The sequence below is a fragment of the Notothenia coriiceps genome, unplaced genomic scaffold, assembly GCF_000735185.1.
Source record: "Notothenia coriiceps isolate Sejong01 unplaced genomic scaffold, NC01 NC01_scaffold00037246, whole genome shotgun sequence".
Classification (NCBI taxonomy): domain Eukaryota; kingdom Metazoa; phylum Chordata; class Actinopteri; order Perciformes; family Nototheniidae; genus Notothenia; species Notothenia coriiceps.
The window spans coordinates 19,865,382-19,886,686 of NW_011369947.1; the positions used below are offsets into that span (position 1 = coordinate 19,865,382).

Genomic DNA, 21,305 nt, shown 5'->3' on the forward strand with positions numbered 1-21,305 from the left:
TGGTTTCACTGTTTTGCTGCACAATTTAGAAGACACAAACTAAGATGAAACAACAGTTGCAAAAAGAAAATGTGTTGTATTGCTGTCCCATATGGTATCAGGGTAGGCCTACCCTGTACTGTTTGGAAAAAATAATTGACTGGGAGCCGCGAGGTTTTGGCTCCTAAACTGGTAGAGCCTATTTATTGGTCATCTTATGAATATAGCCAAAATCTAGCTACACTTAATGGGCAACACTTTGTGCCAAGCCATTTAAAGCTGCCAACATATATATTTGATTCATGTTGCCTACAAATTGATTGTTAAAAGGCTTGTCTGGTCACCATTGTCTTTATAAGGCAATAGGAATAATTTTGACGTATTTGGGATAGAATTCTTGGATTTGAAAATCTGTATTTAAAGTATGTCAAAAGACACTGAAAAATGAAGCACCCAACATAACTGTCTCCATTCACATGCAGGGGGTTTGCAAAGTTCAAAATACTATCACTCAGTAGTAAAAAAAAAAAAACAGTGTACTCCTCTTTCCATTTCAGTATGTTCGTTTGAAGACTTGACTTCTGTAATTCAGAATATTTATCATTCCACCACCTCATACAGATTGTTTTCCAGAAATTATTTATAACTTTTACCTAACTAGGTTCAAATAAAAACTGAAGTAGAGACAAAGTGCTGTGTTTACCAGAATTGCTAAGAAATGATAAAGGCAAACACTATTTTAAAAGAAACTACTAATACAAATGATATCTGAAGTGGTTTAGAGAGTGGCTTTATTGGTCTTTTGCCATTGCAAAACAAATGGGGGATTTTTAACAGACCCATTTTAAAAATAATGGAGTTGATTAAAGTGGCAGAGCCCCAAATATCCTACATTTGAGTCCCAATTATACGACAAACTCCCAACAAATCTTTCATTAGACCCATTATGCATGGTAAACAATCATTTGAACCCCTTTTAAAGAAAGAGGCCATTACTTCGAATATTTAGCATGATATACAATACTAAATACAAAAAATACAATTGGTATAAACAAAATTATTAAAGGACTTTATTGCAAGCTTTTGTTACATTTCAAATAGTGGTCAAGAAATATTATAAAAATACATTTGCTTTGAGGATACCAGTGAAATATCAGTTGTAAGCCTGTAAGGATCCTTTCAGTAGGGGGCAGCAGAGACTCGCTTAAGAAAAGGTAACAGTCTTAATATGTAAACAGCATGTCTGTTAATACTTTTTAATTATCATACTTGCATGATCCTTGATTAATAAATATGAATTATGGATCTATGAGAAAACAAGACTGCTCTAAGTCACACACAGTTGTATCATATGCAGCATCTCTGTTTAGTGTCAGGGCATGTGGGCGGTTGGTTTGTAATTTTTCCAAGTTTAATGCAATCCTGTTATTAGGGACCTCATGTCTACATTCCTTTTTTTGCAGTGTGTGAAACATGTGCTAAAAGATAAATCACTTAAGTACAGCTCATAAGTATTCATTATAAATGTAAATCAGATGTTCGCAGGATTTGAAAAATAAAATGGGGCATGGGGCTCACATATGGTGCAAAGCCTTTCTCCAAAAACAAGCCAAATAAAATGTTTAACACTCCCAGCATGCCCTGCTCTGCATCTGCAAAACAGATCAAAGAAACATCTTTATCTCAACGCGTCTCCAAACTGAAACATTATACATTTAATGCAGGTGTAAACCTGATGAGACAAAATAAATGGTAAAGAAAAAGTGTCCTCTGTGTTGCAGATTGTAGCAGTCAACATGTGGCCATATTGTCCCAGACCACGATTAAGTGTCTATGGCCTCCATATGATTGCTTAGTAAGCCAAGCCACATCTCTCCTGGATCTCATCCACAGAGGGGGAGAGGACGGAGAAGAATTATTGGATGAAAGTCAGCATTCTTCTTTCCATCGGCCCTCCATGTTTGTTGTGGTGCACTTGCAGCTCAGAGATGCTAGGATTGGTAACCGTATGCTAATGCATCTGAAAGGCAGAGGGGAGAAACAGCAGTTGAGAATAAATATCTGCTGTCTGAATGCTACTATAAGAAAAACAAATAATTCACCTGTAGCTAAGTCCAATATGTTTCAGTTTAAAGTGTCTATTCACTTCAATTAAACACACATTTCTGACTTACTTCAGTGTTATCAAGACATGAACACATGTTTCTAGTGATCTCTAAATGCAGATGGCTTTATTCCAAGGCAAAAACTGTAGGCAATGAAAATTGGTATTTGAAGTTGTTTCCGGTTGTAGTCCTTTTGTAAATTTAATAAAATTGTTCTGAGATTAGTTTTAGTAAAATATATTTATTGTGTACACCCCAATACAATTGAAGTTAATGTAATTTGTGGGTTTCACAGCAATGAATAATTCAAGTAGAAAAGCAGGTGTAATAACATATTTTGTTAAACAAATCCATTTACCCCCATTGTTTCTGGTAGAGGAAGAAATTGAAAATACAGATACCTCAAACCTGGAAAATAAAACCAAAACTATCTGCATAGATACTGTGCCAATACCAATTCATCTGTGTGTGTGTGTGTGTGTGTGTGTGTGTGTGTGTGTGTGTGTGTGTGTGTGTGTGTGTGTGTGTGTGTGTGTGTGTGTGTGTGTGTGTGTGTGTGTGTGTGTGGGAAGCTTGACTGTCAGCCGGCTAAAAAAGTGGGCGGCATTCATTCGGAAGGTCAGAGGTTTGTTTCCCACTACTGCAGTCAACATGACGGCAATATCCTTGGGCAAGATACTTAACCTCGAAATGTGTTCTGTAGCATAAAAACAGGTCAAATGTTATCTGGCCTTAGCTTTGTAGCATAATCTGAAAGAGATTTCTCAACCCAAATAGCTTCTTTGTGTAAGATGACCACATAACCTGTTAAAAACTCACCTGATTGGAACTGTGCCGTGCAGCACAGTCCCTCCCCTCGTACCGTCCGGTAAATGGGTGACACACACACTCTGGTCGCTGGGGGGAGGTGTGTGAGTCGCGTTGACAGAGAGTCGGGCGGCAAATAGAAGGATGAGCGCTGGCCAGTGATGGAGTTCTGCTGCCCCTCCCAGGTGAGCCAGTACCCCCGCAGACCCCCTGCGCTGCTCTTCCAGTCCACCTGCACAGAGTCACTGCTCACTGTGGTCAGCTGCAGGTCCGCCAGCGCCGGGGTCACTGGGAACAAAGACCTCAAAGTCTTAAAAGTCATTAGTAGGAGTATATTTCAAAAATAATATTATTATTATCATTTTTTCCTTTACTTATTGAACTGGTTTGTACCCGCATTTTCTTTGCTTGAAATACAAAACTTATTTCTTAAAAGGCTGTTTAAGTAAAATAAAACAAAGACACATGCCTTATTATATGCCTTGAATCCAAAAGCAGTATTTGTACATAAATACATTATAATAAGAATAAATACAAAAAATAGTAGTAAAGACAGAAATGCTTTAGAAGAACTCAAACAATAGAAAATGTGATCGGCTTTATGCTCTTGCTGCTCAGTTTTGACCTTGGAGTACAAACCTGAATGGAGCTGCTAGTAATTATGTGAAATGTAAGAACGACTATGCAGCTCAGGATTAGTGAGCTGTAACTGGACCCTCAATCTGCATCGGCTTCCGAAGAGAATACAGGACTTTTACTTAAGGAAAAGTAAAACAAATTTTAAGTATAAAGTACCAATACTACAGAGTAAAGATACAGTTTAACTATTAAATCACTTTAAATAAAAGCCCTACACTCAAAACACTACTACTATAAACAATATTAGCTTCAAAATATACACATTAATGTGTTCATAATGTTGCAGATGTTAAAGGTGAAGCACATTTTAACTTCTTTTTCTTTCTTTTTTTCTGACTACTTTTATATACTACTTTATATAATTACAAAATGTATTTATTCATATTTTGTATTAAGAGTCTGAAGTTGCAAAGTAAGTAGAAACTCATTTTGATAAATACTACATTTAGTAAAAAAGTACACTATGTGCTTCTGAAATGAAAGGGTGCAGAAGTGTAAAGCTGCATAAAAAGTGTATACTTCAGTACAGTACTTAAGTAAATGTACTTAGTGAAATTCAAGTACTGATCGTCTTCATGTAGCTCACCTTCCGGAGTACACACTTTGACAGACATGGCCTTCTCCGTGCCCGAGGTGTGCCGGGCACTGACGGTGACCAGGTAGGTGGTGTCCGGCTGGAGGTCCCTGAGGAGGGTGGAGTTCTGCGTTCGGCCCACAGTGAAAGCGTGGAGCTTTCCCCTCGGCAGGGCGGAGTACTCGATGTAGTAACTTGTGATCTGATCCGGCTGAGAAGGACCCCAACTCACCCGGACGCTGGTTGGCCCTGACTCAGAGAGCGTCACCACAGCGGGGCTCAGCACCTCTGTGGAAAACAGTCAGTATGAGATAACGTGAGGAAAATGATCTGACCAAGATACTGGGAGTAGATAGTAAGAAAAGAGATAAGATAGAGGCAGTATATTGGTACACTTGAAATGAATTAGCATTAGCAATGTACATTTTTACAATGCTAGTCATTTAAAGCATACAATTCAAAATATATGAAAATAAAGTTTCCAATAATGGATGTTTATTAAAGAAATAATTAATTTGGTCTAAATTGCGGTTAATTATGCCATATAATTGGCCTTTTAAAATCCTGTAAAATAAAATGTTACTAAAGAAGCCCCGAGAATCAAGAAATAATCAATATCCAGTGATTAATTTGAAGTATGTTTTAATACGTTTTACTTTTAATAGTTTTTCATTACTTGAAAAAAATGTTGCAATGACATTTTATAACATTTGGATCAATCTTTTCAGAATTACCTGTCAGGGCTTCCGTACATTACCCTATAAAATGTCAAATAATAGTGAATGATCCCCTTAAAACTTCCAAGAGTGCAAGATGAGTTCTTTAAACTGTTAGCCAGTGGCGGCCGGTCCATAGGGGCGCTAGGGGCGCCGCCCCCCCTCTTCCCACATGTTTGATTGTCATTAAAAATTCATAAAAAAATATATTTCCAAAAGATATACATTTTTATTTTTTATTTTTAAAGAACAAGGTAAATATTATATAGTTGGTATCAGTCAAATGTATAATCTACAATAAAATCTTGTTTAAAATTGTTTTACGATGTCTAAAGTTACTGATAAGTCACATGTTTCCTGCCTGGCCGCAGCGTGTATCATTACCCTCTCTCGTCCGGGCGGTAGAAAAGAGCCCTCAGCCAGAGCAGCTGCAACCAACAAGCTGACTGTTGCTATCTGTAAACTATGCCGCCGAAACATAATTTCAGCCAATCAGCGTCGTCAGATCTGATGCTCAAAGGGCGCCCTTTCAGCGCCCTGGCCTGTGTGTCTGTTTAGACTCGTATCCAAGGTGACGCTACAGTAGGGGATGGCCGCGTCTGCAGTTGTAGACTCCGGTGCTAGTGGATCGCCGGAGCTGTAGATTAACATTTGCATGCTTATTGTAGTTGTAAGGGCAATGCCTGTGGCACCATGGAGCATATGTGTGGGCTGGACCTGTATTTTACAGGAAAGGAGTGATCAGAGGGTCGAGTTGTCGATTCTTGTTCAGTTTTCATCTTCCTCACCCTCTCAGACTTTGAGTTGCGCGCGCTGCTAAAGAGACGCGCTACCATGGAAACCAAACAATGGTGTACCTGTATTAAAGTCCGAGTGGAAACAGTCGTGAGTAAATCTGATTTTGTCAGAAATCGGGAGAAATGCGGGTGTCTCCCGCGAAATCGGGAGGGTTGGCAAGTTAATATCACACACACACACACACAGCACACACCACACACACACACCACAACAACACACACACCACAACCCACGCACACACACACACACACACACACACCACACACACCACCACACAGACACACACACACAACACACACAGTTCCGTATTTAGTCCTTCCGATTAAAATGCCCTCTACGTAATTGTTGTTCACCAATTTCCATAGCCCCACCAAAAAATATTTTTCCCCACCAGCCGCCACCTGAGCAAATTGTTAACGGCCCACCCGGACGTGTCCGGTATGACGAGTCAAGCGCCAGCAGCTAAAGCTTTACACACGGCTCTCCATTCCGTGTACATACACACTGTCATACTACTGCTCGCGCCAACCTCTCACTTCCCCTGGCAACCGCGCCACACAGACACACACACCAACCCTCGCTTCCCACCCGCCCCCTACCCCCTTGCCCTCCCACACAGAAGCCTGGACACAAACTTTAACTAAGAAACCCATTTGAAACGTAAGATGGCAGATCGCTACCATTCGTGTGTTTACCTTCTTCTTAGTTGGTTGGTTATCTTTGTATCCATCTGTCGTGCATTATAACATCTGTCATGTCTGTACGTTGCGCTTTTGCCAAGGCATCTGCGTAATTAAGTCATGATTCGCAAGCATGTTGCTATTGCCCACATGTGGGCTCCTGAGTCTGGTTTACAACACCATACTCATAATTAATAGGGGATTAATACTTATATAATAGTGTAATATGTTATTTAATGTTTCATTTAGATAAGTGTGTGCGATATATTCTGCATATGTAATAAATTGCATAGCATATTATGTAATTAACGTAATTATTAGTTACATTTGTACACAAAGCTACCTCTGTATATCTGCACAGCTTTCGCGCAATAACTGGCACACATTTATCCTTATTCTATCGTTTGCTGTACTGCGAGGCATTGTGTCATATCATACTGTAGTTTTNAGCCAATCAGCGTCGTCAGATCTGATGCTCAAAGGGCGCCCTTTCAGCGCCCTGGCCTGTGTGTCTGTTTAGACTCGTATCCAAGGTGACGCTACAGTAGGGGATGGCTGCGTCTGCAGTTGTAGACTCCGGTGCTAGTGGATCGCCGGAGCTGTAGATTAACATTTGCATGCTTATTGTAGTTGTAAGGGCAATGCCTGTGGCACCATGGAGCATATGTGTGGGCTGGACCTGTATTTTACAGGAAAGGAGTGATCAGAGGGTCGAGTTGTCGATTCTTGTTCAGTTTTCATCTTCCTCACCCTCTCAGCTGCTAAAGAGACGCGCTACCATGGAAACCAAACAATGGTGTACCTGTATTAAAGTCCGAGTGGAAACAGTCGTGAGTAAATCTGATTTTGTCAGAAATCGGGAGAAATGCGGATGTCTCCCGCGAAAATCGGGAGGGTTGGCAAGTATGACACACACACACACACACACACACACACACACACACACACACACACACACACACACACACACACACACACAATGTTCGTATTTAGTCTCCTGATTTTAAATGCCCTAGTATGGTTTTGTCAACATTTCCATAGCCCCACCAAAAATATTTTCCACCAGCCGCCACTGCTGTTAGCCAAACTGTTAAAAATCACAATATATTAATTTACAATAAAATACAACAGGTAAAGCAGCATATTCCCAGTTAGGGTTTATGACACACTGAGTAAATAGGAGGTAACCCCACCTGGCTTTGTTGTAAAGGTGACAGAGAGCATGTTAAATGCTTGGTCATTGGACTCTGGGGTCAGTGTGGCGGTGTAGGTGGTGTCTGGCTTCAGGCCTGTCACCCGTGCAGTGCTGGAGTCTGCAGATTTGGTGATTCTCTGGTGATGACCACCACCGGTGCTGGGACTGGTCCCGGATCCACCTGCTCCACCATCCCCCCCTCCTCCCGTCAGAACCGGACCGAAGCGGATCTCATAGTAGCCGTTTAAACCGGACAGAACGGGTCGCCAGTTAAGCGTGGCAGAGTTGGTGGAGACATCGCGGACGTTCATTCTCTCAGCTCGGATAATCTCTGTCGGAGGACAAAGATAGTTTGGTCACAGGATTGTAAATAAAGATGTAATAATTCTGCAACAACACAGAGAAAAGAAGGCAACAGAGTGGTGCTAAATATGCCTCAGACTACCACCAACATAGACAGACAGACTTGGATTTCTGGATGCATTCACAGTCCTTAGAATGAGACAACTTGAAATAGCCATCTAAGTAAATCCCTGCTACAAAACAACAAATGCCATAGAGGCATGGATATCTGATGAGATCCTAAGCAGGGGCTGCATTGCTCCTTTTTGTGCAAAAGCCGTATTTATACTATGCATCATGTCTTACAGCTGCAGAATGTACATATATATATATATATACATATACATATATATATACGTACATATATATATGTACAGTTTATGTTGTATAACTGCTGAGGTGTCCCAAGTGAGTGTTATGGCAGATACCGAATCTGGCCAGAGAAAGGGGCAACCCCGGTCTATATATATGTATATATATAAATATATACAGTGTTGGAGGATGCAGCAAAGGGAATTGAATCATTGATCCATTAATAGATCATCATATCTCATTGCAGTAACTCTTACACAAGCACACAGGCACTCTGGTGTCCGGATATTTAGTCCCTCTGTCTTCAGGAGCATGTTTGGAATCAGGGAGGAGCGCGGAGACATGTCACACATCTGTGAATGATTGGTGGACTTCAAAGTGCTGAGCATTGCTTTGGGGATTAGTCGGTAATTAGATCTTGGAGCAAATGCTGTAGACATTTATTTTTTATTTACATTGTGGGATTTTTTGAGGGCCTAAAATTCATAACAGGGACACTTCTTCATCATCATTCAACTTCATTTTCATCTTCTTACGTTAAAACTTATTTGATGCATTAATAAATAATAACAAAATATTGACTATTGCCGCTTAAATAAATGGTAAATTAAATGAAAAAAAATCTGAATTGATCATTCAGGTTTGCACATTAAAAGTTATATGTTTCAACAAAAGATGCAAAATCATTACATTTACAAAAAAAACATTATTTTTAAAAATGAAATATTTTAATTAAAAAAAGGTTTCAAATATTAACTTTTTGATACGACACTTTCATTTATGTCTCCGACAATCATATTCCCTTTAACAATTAATTGATCTCCTGCTGTACCTTGTCGGTATTTCTTTAATTCAATGATGGACCTTTTTCATTTAAAGATATGTACACAATGACACACCTCAAATCGACCTACAAAGTGCTAAAAGGGCTGTTAATATCCATAATTAATATGTTATGATCCACTTGTGGTAAACCCCCTTTTTTGTTATCTTTTTCCGCAATCTTGACCCTAAATTTGTTTATTATTTGTTTAATGTTTAACACTGGGAATCAATTATGATGTTGGTGGTACATTTCATGCTCCTTACCATTAGCCTCACATATCAGCAGCTAAATAACCCACACCATACTCACCAATTATGGCATCCCGCAAGTCCTCTGTGATGATACTCAAATCATCTATGTCCACAAAGTACAGGTTGTTTTCTATGGGTGGAGACACAACCTGCCTCAACACCTGATAGTTGCCGTGTCCAGTGGAGACCACCAGCACAGCCACGCCCTCCTCCCGCAGCTCTGCCATCGGTTCAATCACATCACCCGGTTTCACCCCATCCGTCAACCACACCAGCACCCTCGGGAGCCCCGCCCGGGCCACGTCAGATGCTGCGGGTCTCAGCACCGACTCCTTCGCAATCCTCAGCGCTTCCACTGTGTTGGTGTCGCCCCGGAGAGGTTTGGTGTTCTTCAAAGCCCCCTGGAGACCACTTTGGGTGCTGTAGGTGCCGAAGCCAAATTCGAGGCGTGGTTGGGTGCCCACCTGCAGAAGACCAATCCTCACCTGGTCTTCCCCCAGAGAAAACGGGAGGAGGAGCTCAGACAGGAATGTGAGCATTCGGGAGTGCTCATAGGAAGACACACTCCCAGAGGAATCCAGTAAGAAGAGGACATCCCCCTCGCAGCAGTTTAGCACTGTTGGGGAAAAAGAGAGATGAATTTAGTAAATAGAAACCCTGAAATGAATTAGCATTTAAGCACTTTCTGGTTTCCTCGTCTCTAAGTTGCCATTTTTTTAAAAAGCGTTTCTGGTTGGATGACTGAAACTATGTCTGTGGTTAATATAAGCTTGTTCTACAACAACAAAATACTTCAGTTAATACCCCACTTGTGAATGTCAAGAGCTTCTATGTGTCATATAAACAGCGGTTGCCATCAAGTGGCTAAATGAGGCTACTAAATGCATATTAGCCACCTTTAGCTTAGCGCAATTTACGTGAAGCCATGTAGCTGAAATGTTCCTTGTAGCCTAGCATTAACTTTTTACTTCTGCTAACTGCATTTACACTTCAAACATTATGACAGTGGTGTTAATATGTGACGATTAGCTTGTTGAACAAATCGTGTTATTTTCTGAAATATTCTGAACTCAAATGGAAAAATGGCTTTTACACGAGGGAGCCCTTGCCATGCTAACTTTTGGGTAGGCTTAAAAAATAATACATCACCTTGCAGCACTCTATTGGCGCATTTCCACTGCAGCGCATAGCACGGTTTAAGCGTGACGGGCCAACAACCGGGATGAATATGCTAAACTAGTGACGTGAGTGGCTACAACTACAACACAATGAACATATTTGACCGTGATTTAATTGTAATACAGGTTTCAAGTAACAACATACAGATACCGGTTAGTAAAAACCAGGAATTAATGCTTTGACAAGTCTGCAGACAAGACGGCAGGCGAAAAACCTTTTAAAAAGCTTGTTTTCTGAATGGAGATCGGCACGACCAGGCTAAGCTAACGTTGTATATGCTCATTCCACACTCATAACAACACCTCTGACCCCCCTGTGGCCCCCCTAAAAATGAAAAGTGAAAAAATTGAAAAAAAAGAAAAATGTAATTTATTACACGATTTATTGAATGACGGATTAGGCGGAACTAACGTTATTTGTCATTCTAGTCGGACCCATTAGAGCGGTGCACTCAGGACCCATTAGAGCGGTGCACTCACGACCACTAGAGCGGTGCACTCACTTTCACTGTCCGGCTGAAGCGTGCGAAAAACAAACATTTTTCATCTCGGATCATCAGAGGCCGTTGCATCCAAGAAAGACTGATTGAAACCTAGGTTTCGAGAGACTAGCACGATAATTGAAGGTGAGTTAAACTATTGTATCCGTGTAATTGTAGATGTAAAGTAGAGATGTAACTATTCATTGCCTTTATTTTTATAGAAATATGATATGGTGTTAGTGCAAAAATTGTACTATAACTTAAGCTGAAGCTAACAGTAATAACTATAAGATATATCTGAAATAAATAAGTGTACTGAAACAAATACCAATAACTGTATTGCATTGTTTTCTTATGCGCAATTACTTCATACTGTCTAGTTCTCTTTTTCGTCCTGCATTTATTGTGCCCCCCTCAGAAAATAACTGGCCCCCCAGTGGCCCCCCCAGTCAAATTGGTCTAGAACCGCCACTGGTCTAAGTGAGATCTGATCAGTGAACACGGTTGATCAAACATCAGTGATATTTGAATAAACAGAGAGTCTCTTTTTCCTCTAAAATGTGTCTTTCACCCACCTCTGCCAGACATATTGAAATAAAACAAGGCTCCTTTATAGGAATGCATTAACATTTCCAATAATGACATTGTTCTCCAGTTAGGATGTGCAATACAGAATCTCCACTTTTTCTTACTGGTATCCAAAAATTCTCGTTTCCCCTTCAATGAGATCTGTAAATCTGATCATATTCAACCTGCAGTGTCATTTCGCTAAATAAATCTGCCAGTTGCCGAATGATAAAGACTGAGCCGTGGTGTGATGGCATAGATACAGTGATAAATGCATATGAAGATGGACGAAGCTAATATTAGGGGTTATTACAGGGGATTTTATCACAAGAAATAGATGAGCTTTAGGAGGCCACTTATTTGAAAATGTTCATTCACTTTTTCATAATTTCATGAATTGATTTGTGTATCCGTTCAAAAATACGTGTTGTTTCTTCAGCATGTGAGTGTATTTTAGTTGCAGGTTTGAGCTATCCTATTGATTCTGTTTCTGTCTGGTGGAGCTCTTCTTGATACTCCTGTTAAAGTCACGCCATGTTTCAGATCAATGTTTGTTTAGTGTCTGTTTACATGAGGGAGAGGCTCCAGATCAGGCAGGATAAGGCACTTAATCACTGCCTTTTCATTCCTTTTAGCAATTTATACATCTTACTGCTTCTGTTATGTTTGTTTATATTTTGTAAAGAAAAGGACGAAACTATTAAAATGAACAAGTTGAAATGCTATGTGCTTGTATACATTATTTTAAAAGCTGATAAAGTGTCTTGTTTGTGAGATAGATGTGTCGTATATATCAGTCTCAATATTAAGTGCACATACAGTAGAAGGAAAATTCACATGTAACAAATACACACACCTATTTTCTTGTTGCAAAAATATATTTTTAAAATCCACAAACGTTTTAATGTACACAGGAATAGTCGCCATACTATACTGTAAATGAAAATCCACATGTGAAAAAATACAGCCACAACTATGTGTTTCTTTGAATATATATATATATATATATATATAGTATATATAGAAATCAACAATGTAAAAGTATTTTTTAAATTTCTAACATATTTGGATGTTGTTCATTTGTTTATAAAATGTTAACGTGCATTTAGAAACTCCTTCCTAACTTCACTGCAATGCATTATTGTATTGAGAACAGGATCTGTAGCCATGATATGTCTCCCTTATCCTCAATCACAGCAATTACTGCATTTATCTACTACTTTATCTATTGTACTGTGTGTAGTAGGCTACAGTGAGTATGCCTGCAATACTGTGTGGAGTACAGTGAGTATCCCTGCAATACTGTGTGTAGTACAGTGAGTATCCCTGCTGTACTGTGTGTAGTACAGTGAGTATCTCTGCAATACTGTGTGGAGTACTGTGAGTATCCCTGCAATACTGTGTGTAGTACAGTGAGTATCTCTGCAATACTGTGTGTAGTACTGTGAGTATCCCTGCAATACTGTTTTTAGTACAGTGAGTATCCCTGCAATACTGTGTGNTGCAGTGTCTTGATAGAGCATGTGGATATACAGGAAAGGAGTGAGCAGAGGGTCGAGTTGTCGATTCTTGTTCTGTTTTCCGTGACTATTTTCCTCACCCTCTCAGACTTTCAGTTGCGCGTGCTGCTAAAGAGACGCGCTACCATGGAAACCAAACAATAGTGTAGCTGTATTAAAGTCTGAGTGGGAACAGTCCTGAGTAAATCTGATTTAGTCAGAAATCGGGAGAAATGCGGGAGAAATATGACCCCGGGAGGAAACCGGGAGAGGGCAGTGAAATCGGGAGTCTCCTGCGAAAATCGGGAGGGTTGGCAAGTATGAGCACATGTCTTCCGAGTCACTTGCTTCAGAAGCTAGGCAAGAATCCTTTCTGGCATTTGGAAAACAAAGAGTGGAACAGGCTACAAAGTGTGCAGGTGTGCGTCATATGAGAGGCCCCGCCTTACATTTTCCGCCACAGATTTGGGGAAATTGGTCCGTGCGCAAAGCATTGTGGGGATTTTAAGGACGCGAAGTCTACCCATTTGCAGCCTCGAAATTACCCTCAAACCAAGGACGCGACCTCGGTGGAATTCCAAGTATGCTGGAGATTGGAACAGTCCTTTGGCGGCACTCGATGACGTAGCATCCTTGAAATATTGGCTTGGAAGCCAGTTTCCTCGAGATTGAGAAACGGCCACAGTCTGTGGTTTGTACTTGTTTAACTTTTGTCTCGTTTCTGAACAGATATGAGGAGCTGTGAGCTCTGAGGGCTAACGGCTGATGTTTGATTTTGTGGTTCACATTGAAGATGACGTCACGGCTCCGCCTACACTGCGTTACTATAGTTACTGCCCCAGCTACTAAACTGTAATGGAATCGCAGCATAAAGTGAGCCTAGCCTACCAAGGCCTATTACCGTACTAAGCCGTGCGAGGCCCTGCAGTGGAAATGCACCATATATAGCAAATCAAGAAGACATATTCAAAACCACTCCCACAACTTTTTCCACAAGTCCCCTCTTCACTGGAATTTCCCTCCTTTTTCAATTCAACTTCTTGGAACAACACGCTCCATAACATTTATAGGGGTGAATTATCAACATGAAAGCAACAAAGATCAGAAGAGAAGATAAGAAGAAATCTAAACAAACAGAGAAACTACAAAATGATGTCGATATTGTGCTAACTTCAAACGTGGACGATGGATGAAAGGCATGCAAGCTTGGAGCACAGAGTGGATTTTTTCAGCCTCAATTTTCCATATTTCGTAACGGAAGCAAAGTTTAAGGGGAGTGCCAAGAGTGAAGGACACAAGGGGGTGGGGGAACAGTAGCTGCTGGGCTTTAGCTGACGAGGGAGAAGGAATGGAGAGAGGAGGTGGCACACAGGGAAATAAAAGGCGTTAAAAGGAGAGGAGTGAGACTGAGAGTGGTTAGGTGAAGGGGGGGGGGGTGTACAGGCAGTTCCATGCGAGAGGCGAGGAGGAATGCTGGATGGCTGTATAAAGAGCAGAGAGAGAAACAAAGAAGCTGCAGTAATTAAGACAGAATCTAAAAGCAATATTTAATGACAGATTGTGCAGCCAGTCAGTCAGGACAGGAAAAATACTCCTGATAATAAAATCTCAAGGCAAGGTTTTACGAGAGAGTTAAATCAAACGTGTGAGAGATGCATGACTCATGGAGACCTTAGATTGCCTCTAGGTTACCTTTATTTAATAAGACTATAATTACTGCAGACAACTCGCCACCCTTGACGTTTTTGATAACCTCGAATGCCTCTTTTTTTTTTATCTGATCATGATGTGAGGTGTTGATAAGACTCGGAGGTGTTGAAAGGTGAGAATGCAGTGAGGCATGTAGCTATACACACAAATCAAACATGTGCACACACATAAAGACACACACGTTCGCTGCCTTTCTCTCCATCAGCACTAAGGAATTCCTTACATCTGTCAGGCTGTATGGACTTTGGAGCGAGGGGGGCGCCACTCCGTATCACAACCCCCCAACTACCTCCACCTGTGTGCAGGTATGTCTTTATTCTGAAAAACCAAATGTTGACGTCTGAAGATGGGCTCTTTACTGTTTATTCAGAGAGAAGACCTGTTTAAATGCAGACTGCTGCTAGGGATGAGGCAATAAAAAGGATCTATTGGAGGAAGGCTAACACTTGAGTGATGTGATGGTAGAAACATGAAGCATAAAACATCAGGCAGCCCCTCGTAAAACACGACTGGAGCAGTGGAGGTCGTGCAACCTGCTGAACACATGGGAATATTACATGGTATCTTACACAGACACATGAGCAGTCAATCCTGAACTATGTAGGTTTTCACACAAAAACAATCTAGATTGACACAGGTATTACGATTTGTATTCTTATTTTGGGTTAATATTTCCCTTTTCAGGTTTGCCCAGAACAGTTTACATAGCTAGATAAGGAATTAGGATAAGCCAATGACAGACTTAAGGGGAGAAAGAGGGTATGACCAGTGTAAACTTTGCCCAGGTCGGAATCAAACCCGGGTTCGCCGCAGCGGGTTTTGTTCCCAGTGCATGGGCAGACAGCTCCTCCATAGAAAAAAAAAACCCTGACTTAAATTTCATAAAAAAGGTCTTAACAGGGCTCAACTGCTCAATATTTTTGAGTGCAGGTGAGCTATCCGGCGGCCTCAAATACCATTCTTGATCCTTAAATGACTAATCATTAACCATACATTTAGCAACATGTTCCTTCCTTTCCTGAGGTTTAAGTTTGTGAAGGGTATAGCACAGTTCCTATGACACAAGAAAGACAGTAATAGCACCAAGTGCACTTAGTAAAAGCTCAATTACTTTAAGCTATAGTGGTACAGTACCATCAGGTCCCTATTAATGGAAATGGCAGCATCTCACTCACTGCTACTATGTTAACATGGTGACAAGATCTGCTCTCACTGACTGACTCGGCGGAGTGTCGCCACCACCAAGTTTAGCCTCTCAGACACTTGATGGTCACAAGCTTTACCGCAGGGTGTAAAGGCACCAATAATAACATTTGCTTTGACGGCCAATCTGTCGTCATTTATCAGAACTAATGACATAGAGACATACCAGCCTTTAAACTAAATGAGGAGTGTCTCAACTCTAGTGTAAGATAAATAAAGAAATATGTTATTATAACAAGTTGTGGAACAAGTAAAGATCATCTGTTACAAGTAAAAGTCCTGCAATCAAAATGTGACTCAAACTAAAGTGTTGGCATCAGGATATTCCAATAAATTACCAAAAGTAACAATTCTTTCAATATGTACCCATTTCAGAATCAAATATTTGAAATTACTGGATTTTGATTAGTGATGCATTTTTGTGGCTATCACAGATTGTAAAGGTGCAGCTTAATTATAATTATAAACATTTGATGTCAATGTTTATTTATTAGTTGATTTATATCTACAGTAATACTCTGTTTCCATAATGTAACAACCAACTTAAGCTGTCAAATACAGTGTGTTAAAATAGGTAGAATATTTGCTTGCAAAATGGAGTGAAGTATAGAAGTATAGATATACATTAAAAAAAATACTCAGTTACAGTATATAGTTTTAAATTTACATTACTTGAACACATGTGCTTCATTTATTCAACATATTATATATATGTGAGCCTCTTATCTTGTGTATATTACTAAGTACATCATAAATGGAAAAGTAAAGCTGCAGATCATTTGTTCCTGCTCTCAGTTCTTTTCTCTTTATTATTACTTTAATGAGTGACTAGATCATTAAAAAGTAACTATCTCTCAGTTGATGTGGGGACCGCTTTGTCCTTGTCTTGGAAAGCACTGCTACTGAAATGCCAAGAAATGTCATCAGCAGACAATTATCTGGGAATTCAACCCATTGTGTGTGTGTGTGTGTGTGTGTGTGTGTGTGTGTGTGTGTGTACCTGAGTGCACCTGAAGTCCTCCCTCCCTAGCCCACCTGGGTGGTCCCTGCATCATGGGCACCCCGTTTTGGGATCCCCTGCCCTCAGGCTGTGGGATTTCATCAGCATCCAGTGTAATACCTGGAGTGGAGCCATGTCTCTGAGAACACTGGTGTAATACCAACCCCACCCCAATCCACCCTGAGCTCAGACAGACACTCCACCTCCTGCTGCACCACCCATTTCTAATGGAAAAGGATTTGCGTTTCCAATAACACCAATATGTTTTAAACTGGTAGTGAATTGAGTAGCTACTGAGATCATTTACTTAAGTAGAAATGCAATAATTACATTAAAATACTCAATTTATTAGTCCTGTATTGAAATGTTACTTTCATCATGCATCATCTCCTATTAGCATAATATATTTTTACATTTACAAAATAGCTATATAGTGCTATAATAGTGTTTAATAAGTATTATGGGCTACAAATATATTAATTGGCAACAACATGTTGTGGACAAGAAGTAATTAGAATAGAATTGGAGGACTATTGCAGCTATTGTACAGCGCCCGCTGAATTGTAGTGTAACAAATAATTCTCATGTAAAGTACATACAGTAAAGGGGGAAAAAAGTACCTAAGAACAATACTTGAGTAAATGTACTTATAGTTACATTATACCACTTTTAACTGGGGACAACGTTGTGTCATGACTGAGAAGATTTACTTGCAGACATGCAGGCTACTTTTACTCAAGTACTGCACTGTACTTAAGTGAAAAATGTAAGGCACTTGAACCTTATTTATAGTATTTTAGTACTTTGAGTTTATTCAACCATACGCTTTTTTTTTTTACCCAATTACATCTCAAAGGCAAACATTACCTTTATATTTAGTAACTCAGATTACAGTTCCTTTCCAGTGAATGTCATGAGTCTCCAGACGTCTTCATTTTGACTGTTTTATATCTCATAGAATATGATGCATTGCAGTTAGAGATGGAGTTAAAATTAGCATAGCCTTCAAGCAGTAAAATACTTGAAGTAGCCTATAGATACTGAAAGTACATATTGCTAAATATACTTCCATACGTTTAGAAAGTTTAGAAAGCAGGACTTTTACTTGTAGGCTAAGTAAAGGGCGTATTTTCCCAGTGTGGTATTACTACTTTAAACTTTAAGGATGAATGTTATCCAGTTGTGAGGGGGCTTACCTCCTTCAGGTGCGGGGTTCTGAGCAGCCAGTGGCCGCAGGAGCACACACAACAGCATCCATGTCAACACACGGCTCTCCATCACGAAAATTAGTAAGTTCCCCACGAAGAAAATGATAAAACCAATGTTGTGGGTTCTTGAGTCAATCAGATATCCACCACAGCCCGGAGGAGCACATTCCCACTCATTAAAGTCAGAAGCATAATTCACGAGTCAAATCCAGCCCCACTGTTTATCTTTCCTCTTCTCTTTGTCCTTCGTTGAACATGGTCCACCAACAGGGAAACTGAGCCGCTGGAAGTTAAACTTGAACTAAACTCCAAACTTCAGTCGGTGTTCGCAATGTTCTGGACGCTCCTCTCTATGCAAATGCACCTCGCTCGCGCTCAGGAGGACAGCAATATCAAGCGCGCGAGAGATAAATAGGAGTTTTGCTGGAGAAACTTTCAAAAATAAAAGTCGTTTGATAGGGCTAATGTATTTTTGCCGTACATTTGAATAAAAATACAGACATGGACTTTTCTTCTCAATTTATTATTGGGACCCAAAGCTAAAGTTGAAAAAGAGCTAGTTATAGGCTTATCTCAAAATACACGTATACAGAGATGAAAGATAGCCTACTTAATGAGTTTTACTTCAAAAAGTACAAGTGTTCTTAACAAACTATAGTATTGAGAATTGGTTTCCACTGATAAAAATGTTGCTTTGTAATGCTCCTGGAGGTAAAAAATAAAGACAAAAATAATAAATGAAAAAAAAAACTTCAAAGTTGCCAAGTTGCTGCCAAGTTAGACATAGAAATAAGGTGATGTAAAAAGTACAGTACATTACAGTATTAAATAGAAAAACATAGAATATTCCAAGTACCTCAAATGACGAAACCGTATTTGAATAAATATAAGTAGATTCATAAAGGCGTACTTTTGGTTGTAAATTATTATATTGTTATACTTTGCCACAACTATAGCCTAAATAAACACTTGACACAAGACGTAGCTGTACCACGCTACCAAAAAAGTCTTCCTATTATAGAAAGTAGAGGTAAACAACAGACAAAGCCATTCCTAAAAAAAGAAGCCTTTATTTTGAAAGCAAAGCTGCTTTTACTTCCCTCTGGCTAATTCTGTCGGACTTGACAGTCTTTTCTCTGTCTTGTGTACCTCACGCCACCCTTCTCTCTCTCCAGTGAGTCTCCCCAGTATCTCAGAATAGTAAATAGGGCTCTGTTCGCCATTGGGGCGTCAACTTCTTGGATCTGAGCCACAATAAGATTTAAGACTTCATATTATCCTTATTTAGCAGGGCTAAAATAGGGAAAAGCCTGCTTTACATTTTTGCTAATAAACCATTGAAATGAGTCATACATACACCAAAGGAAAATATAAGCCTATATAGCCTACTGTATGTCTGTTGGGAAAAAAATATAAAATGTATTTGCCAATCATGTAAATTACATGACATCATGCCCTCTTAATATATTTTCTATCCATATGAAGTTTTTATTCAGACAGTATATTTACCTTTCAGCTTTCTATTTGTAAATATTTGTCTGGTAAAGACAACCAAGATTTCAGCAATCCAGAATAATAGCAACCTCTGCTTAACTGAGAGAAACCATGAACACTTTCGATATTCAAACCACTGGCAGTGCATCTTGCAAATTATACAGCACAACATCCCAAACTGGAAAAGGGTCAGCAGCTTTGCATGTAGGTCATTTATTGAGGTTTACCACGTATAGCTTTTAAAGCAAAGTCAGATTTCCATGTAGCACATTAGGTGAGTGGGCTGCACACAGGACTTTCTGTTCGATTCAGCATGAACACTATTGATACTGTGTAATAAAAACAAAGAAACAAAGGAGGTAGGAGGGGATAAATGGACGGGAGAGGATGCAAGAATTCAAAAAGTCTGGATTTCTCTGTGACGCATCGTATGCAATGCTTTTATTGTTCCAGTGAGACGTTGACAATAAACACACACCCTTTCCAAGACACACACCTAGTAACTAAACAGTATAACACAGTCAGCAATATGGTTGCACTGTCTGACCTATATTCATTGCAATCATATGCAAAAACTAAATGCACCACAACATACACTGTATCTTTTTGCAATCATACATTAATGCTTGTGGCTCTTGAGTCACCCTTTATTTGTGTTATGCACTGACAATAATAACTTTGGCAGCGTTGATAATTGAAGTCCGTGTCCAATTTCTGAAAATTCTTGTTTTATGCTCTGTTACTAAATGTGAACACCAAATGTCTGGGAAGTCAAGTTCCCTGCTGCATCATGATGCATTTACACTCTGCTGCTGCTACTGCACAACAGACATACAACAATAATTTCTTAGTGGTTTTTGTGGAGCTACCCTCCCTCCAGGGCCGAACAAGTTCTCACACGCACATCTGCGGCCCCCGAAGGCAGGCCCGTGGTCAACGACACTGTGCGGTTTGGATCTAACTACAGATGGGAGTTATTTTCCTCTGTAACATGTAGTCAGCACCAGGGGCGGATCTAGACAAATATTCATGGGGTGGCAAGAGGGTGGCAGGAGAATTTCAGGGGTGGCATCCCCTGGCAGAAGTATATGCTGATTTCATCGCAGTCATATCAATCAATGTTAACTTGGAAAGCCACAATATTGATATTTTAAGTCAATAACATTAGGTGACATTATTGTGGCACATCAGTAAAGCCTTAAATATAAATATATAAGGTGGCACACGTAATTTAATGGATTTTAACTGAATGAGTTGGTTTAACTCTTAGACCAGCAGGGGTACCAAATATGCAGACTGCTGCAATAAGTACATTAATTAACTGTCTCATCGATGTGTGTCTGTATGAATATGATAATATTAACAATCATATTATTCCTATCAGCTGTCAATCACTGTTATGATTCACATATTCAGTGTTATTATTAAATAAACTATATTTTTAAGTTAATGATGAATGTTCCTCAAGATGCTTGCTCACCCTCCTTCAAATTTGAAAGACCAGTAATTACTATCATAATTCAAAAGAATCAAAGGAACAGTTCAGCGCCCCACAACTTCATTGCAAACAGTTACAACCTTCTTTTGAATTATGATAGTAATTACTGGTCTTTCAAATTTGAAGGAGGGNAAACTTCACAGACATGTTTTATATAGATATGGCCCTACAATATATTTTTCAAATATAGCATGATAGGTCCACTTTAATATAATAGTAAACTGAATATTTCTGGACGATTT

The 21,305-nt window shown here is 39.7% G+C and overlaps 1 protein-coding gene across 1 annotated transcript; it reads right to left on the reverse strand.

The window, feature by feature from the left end:
• Positions 1 to 1,027: 1,027 nt before the first annotated feature.
• vwa1 (von Willebrand factor A domain containing 1) lies at positions 1,028 to 18,451 on the reverse strand. The gene is made up of 6 exons (XM_010795146.1): positions 18,060 to 18,451; positions 9,283 to 9,840; positions 7,492 to 7,824; positions 4,117 to 4,392; positions 2,904 to 3,179; positions 1,028 to 1,999 (listed from the first exon to the last, which is right to left on the reverse strand). The coding sequence occupies exons 1-6, from the start codon at positions 18,139 to 18,141 to the stop codon at positions 1,971 to 1,973; spliced, it is 1,554 nt and encodes a 517-aa protein (XP_010793448.1). The 5' UTR covers positions 18,142 to 18,451; the 3' UTR covers positions 1,028 to 1,970.
• Between the last annotated feature and the right edge of the window lie 2,854 nt (positions 18,452 to 21,305).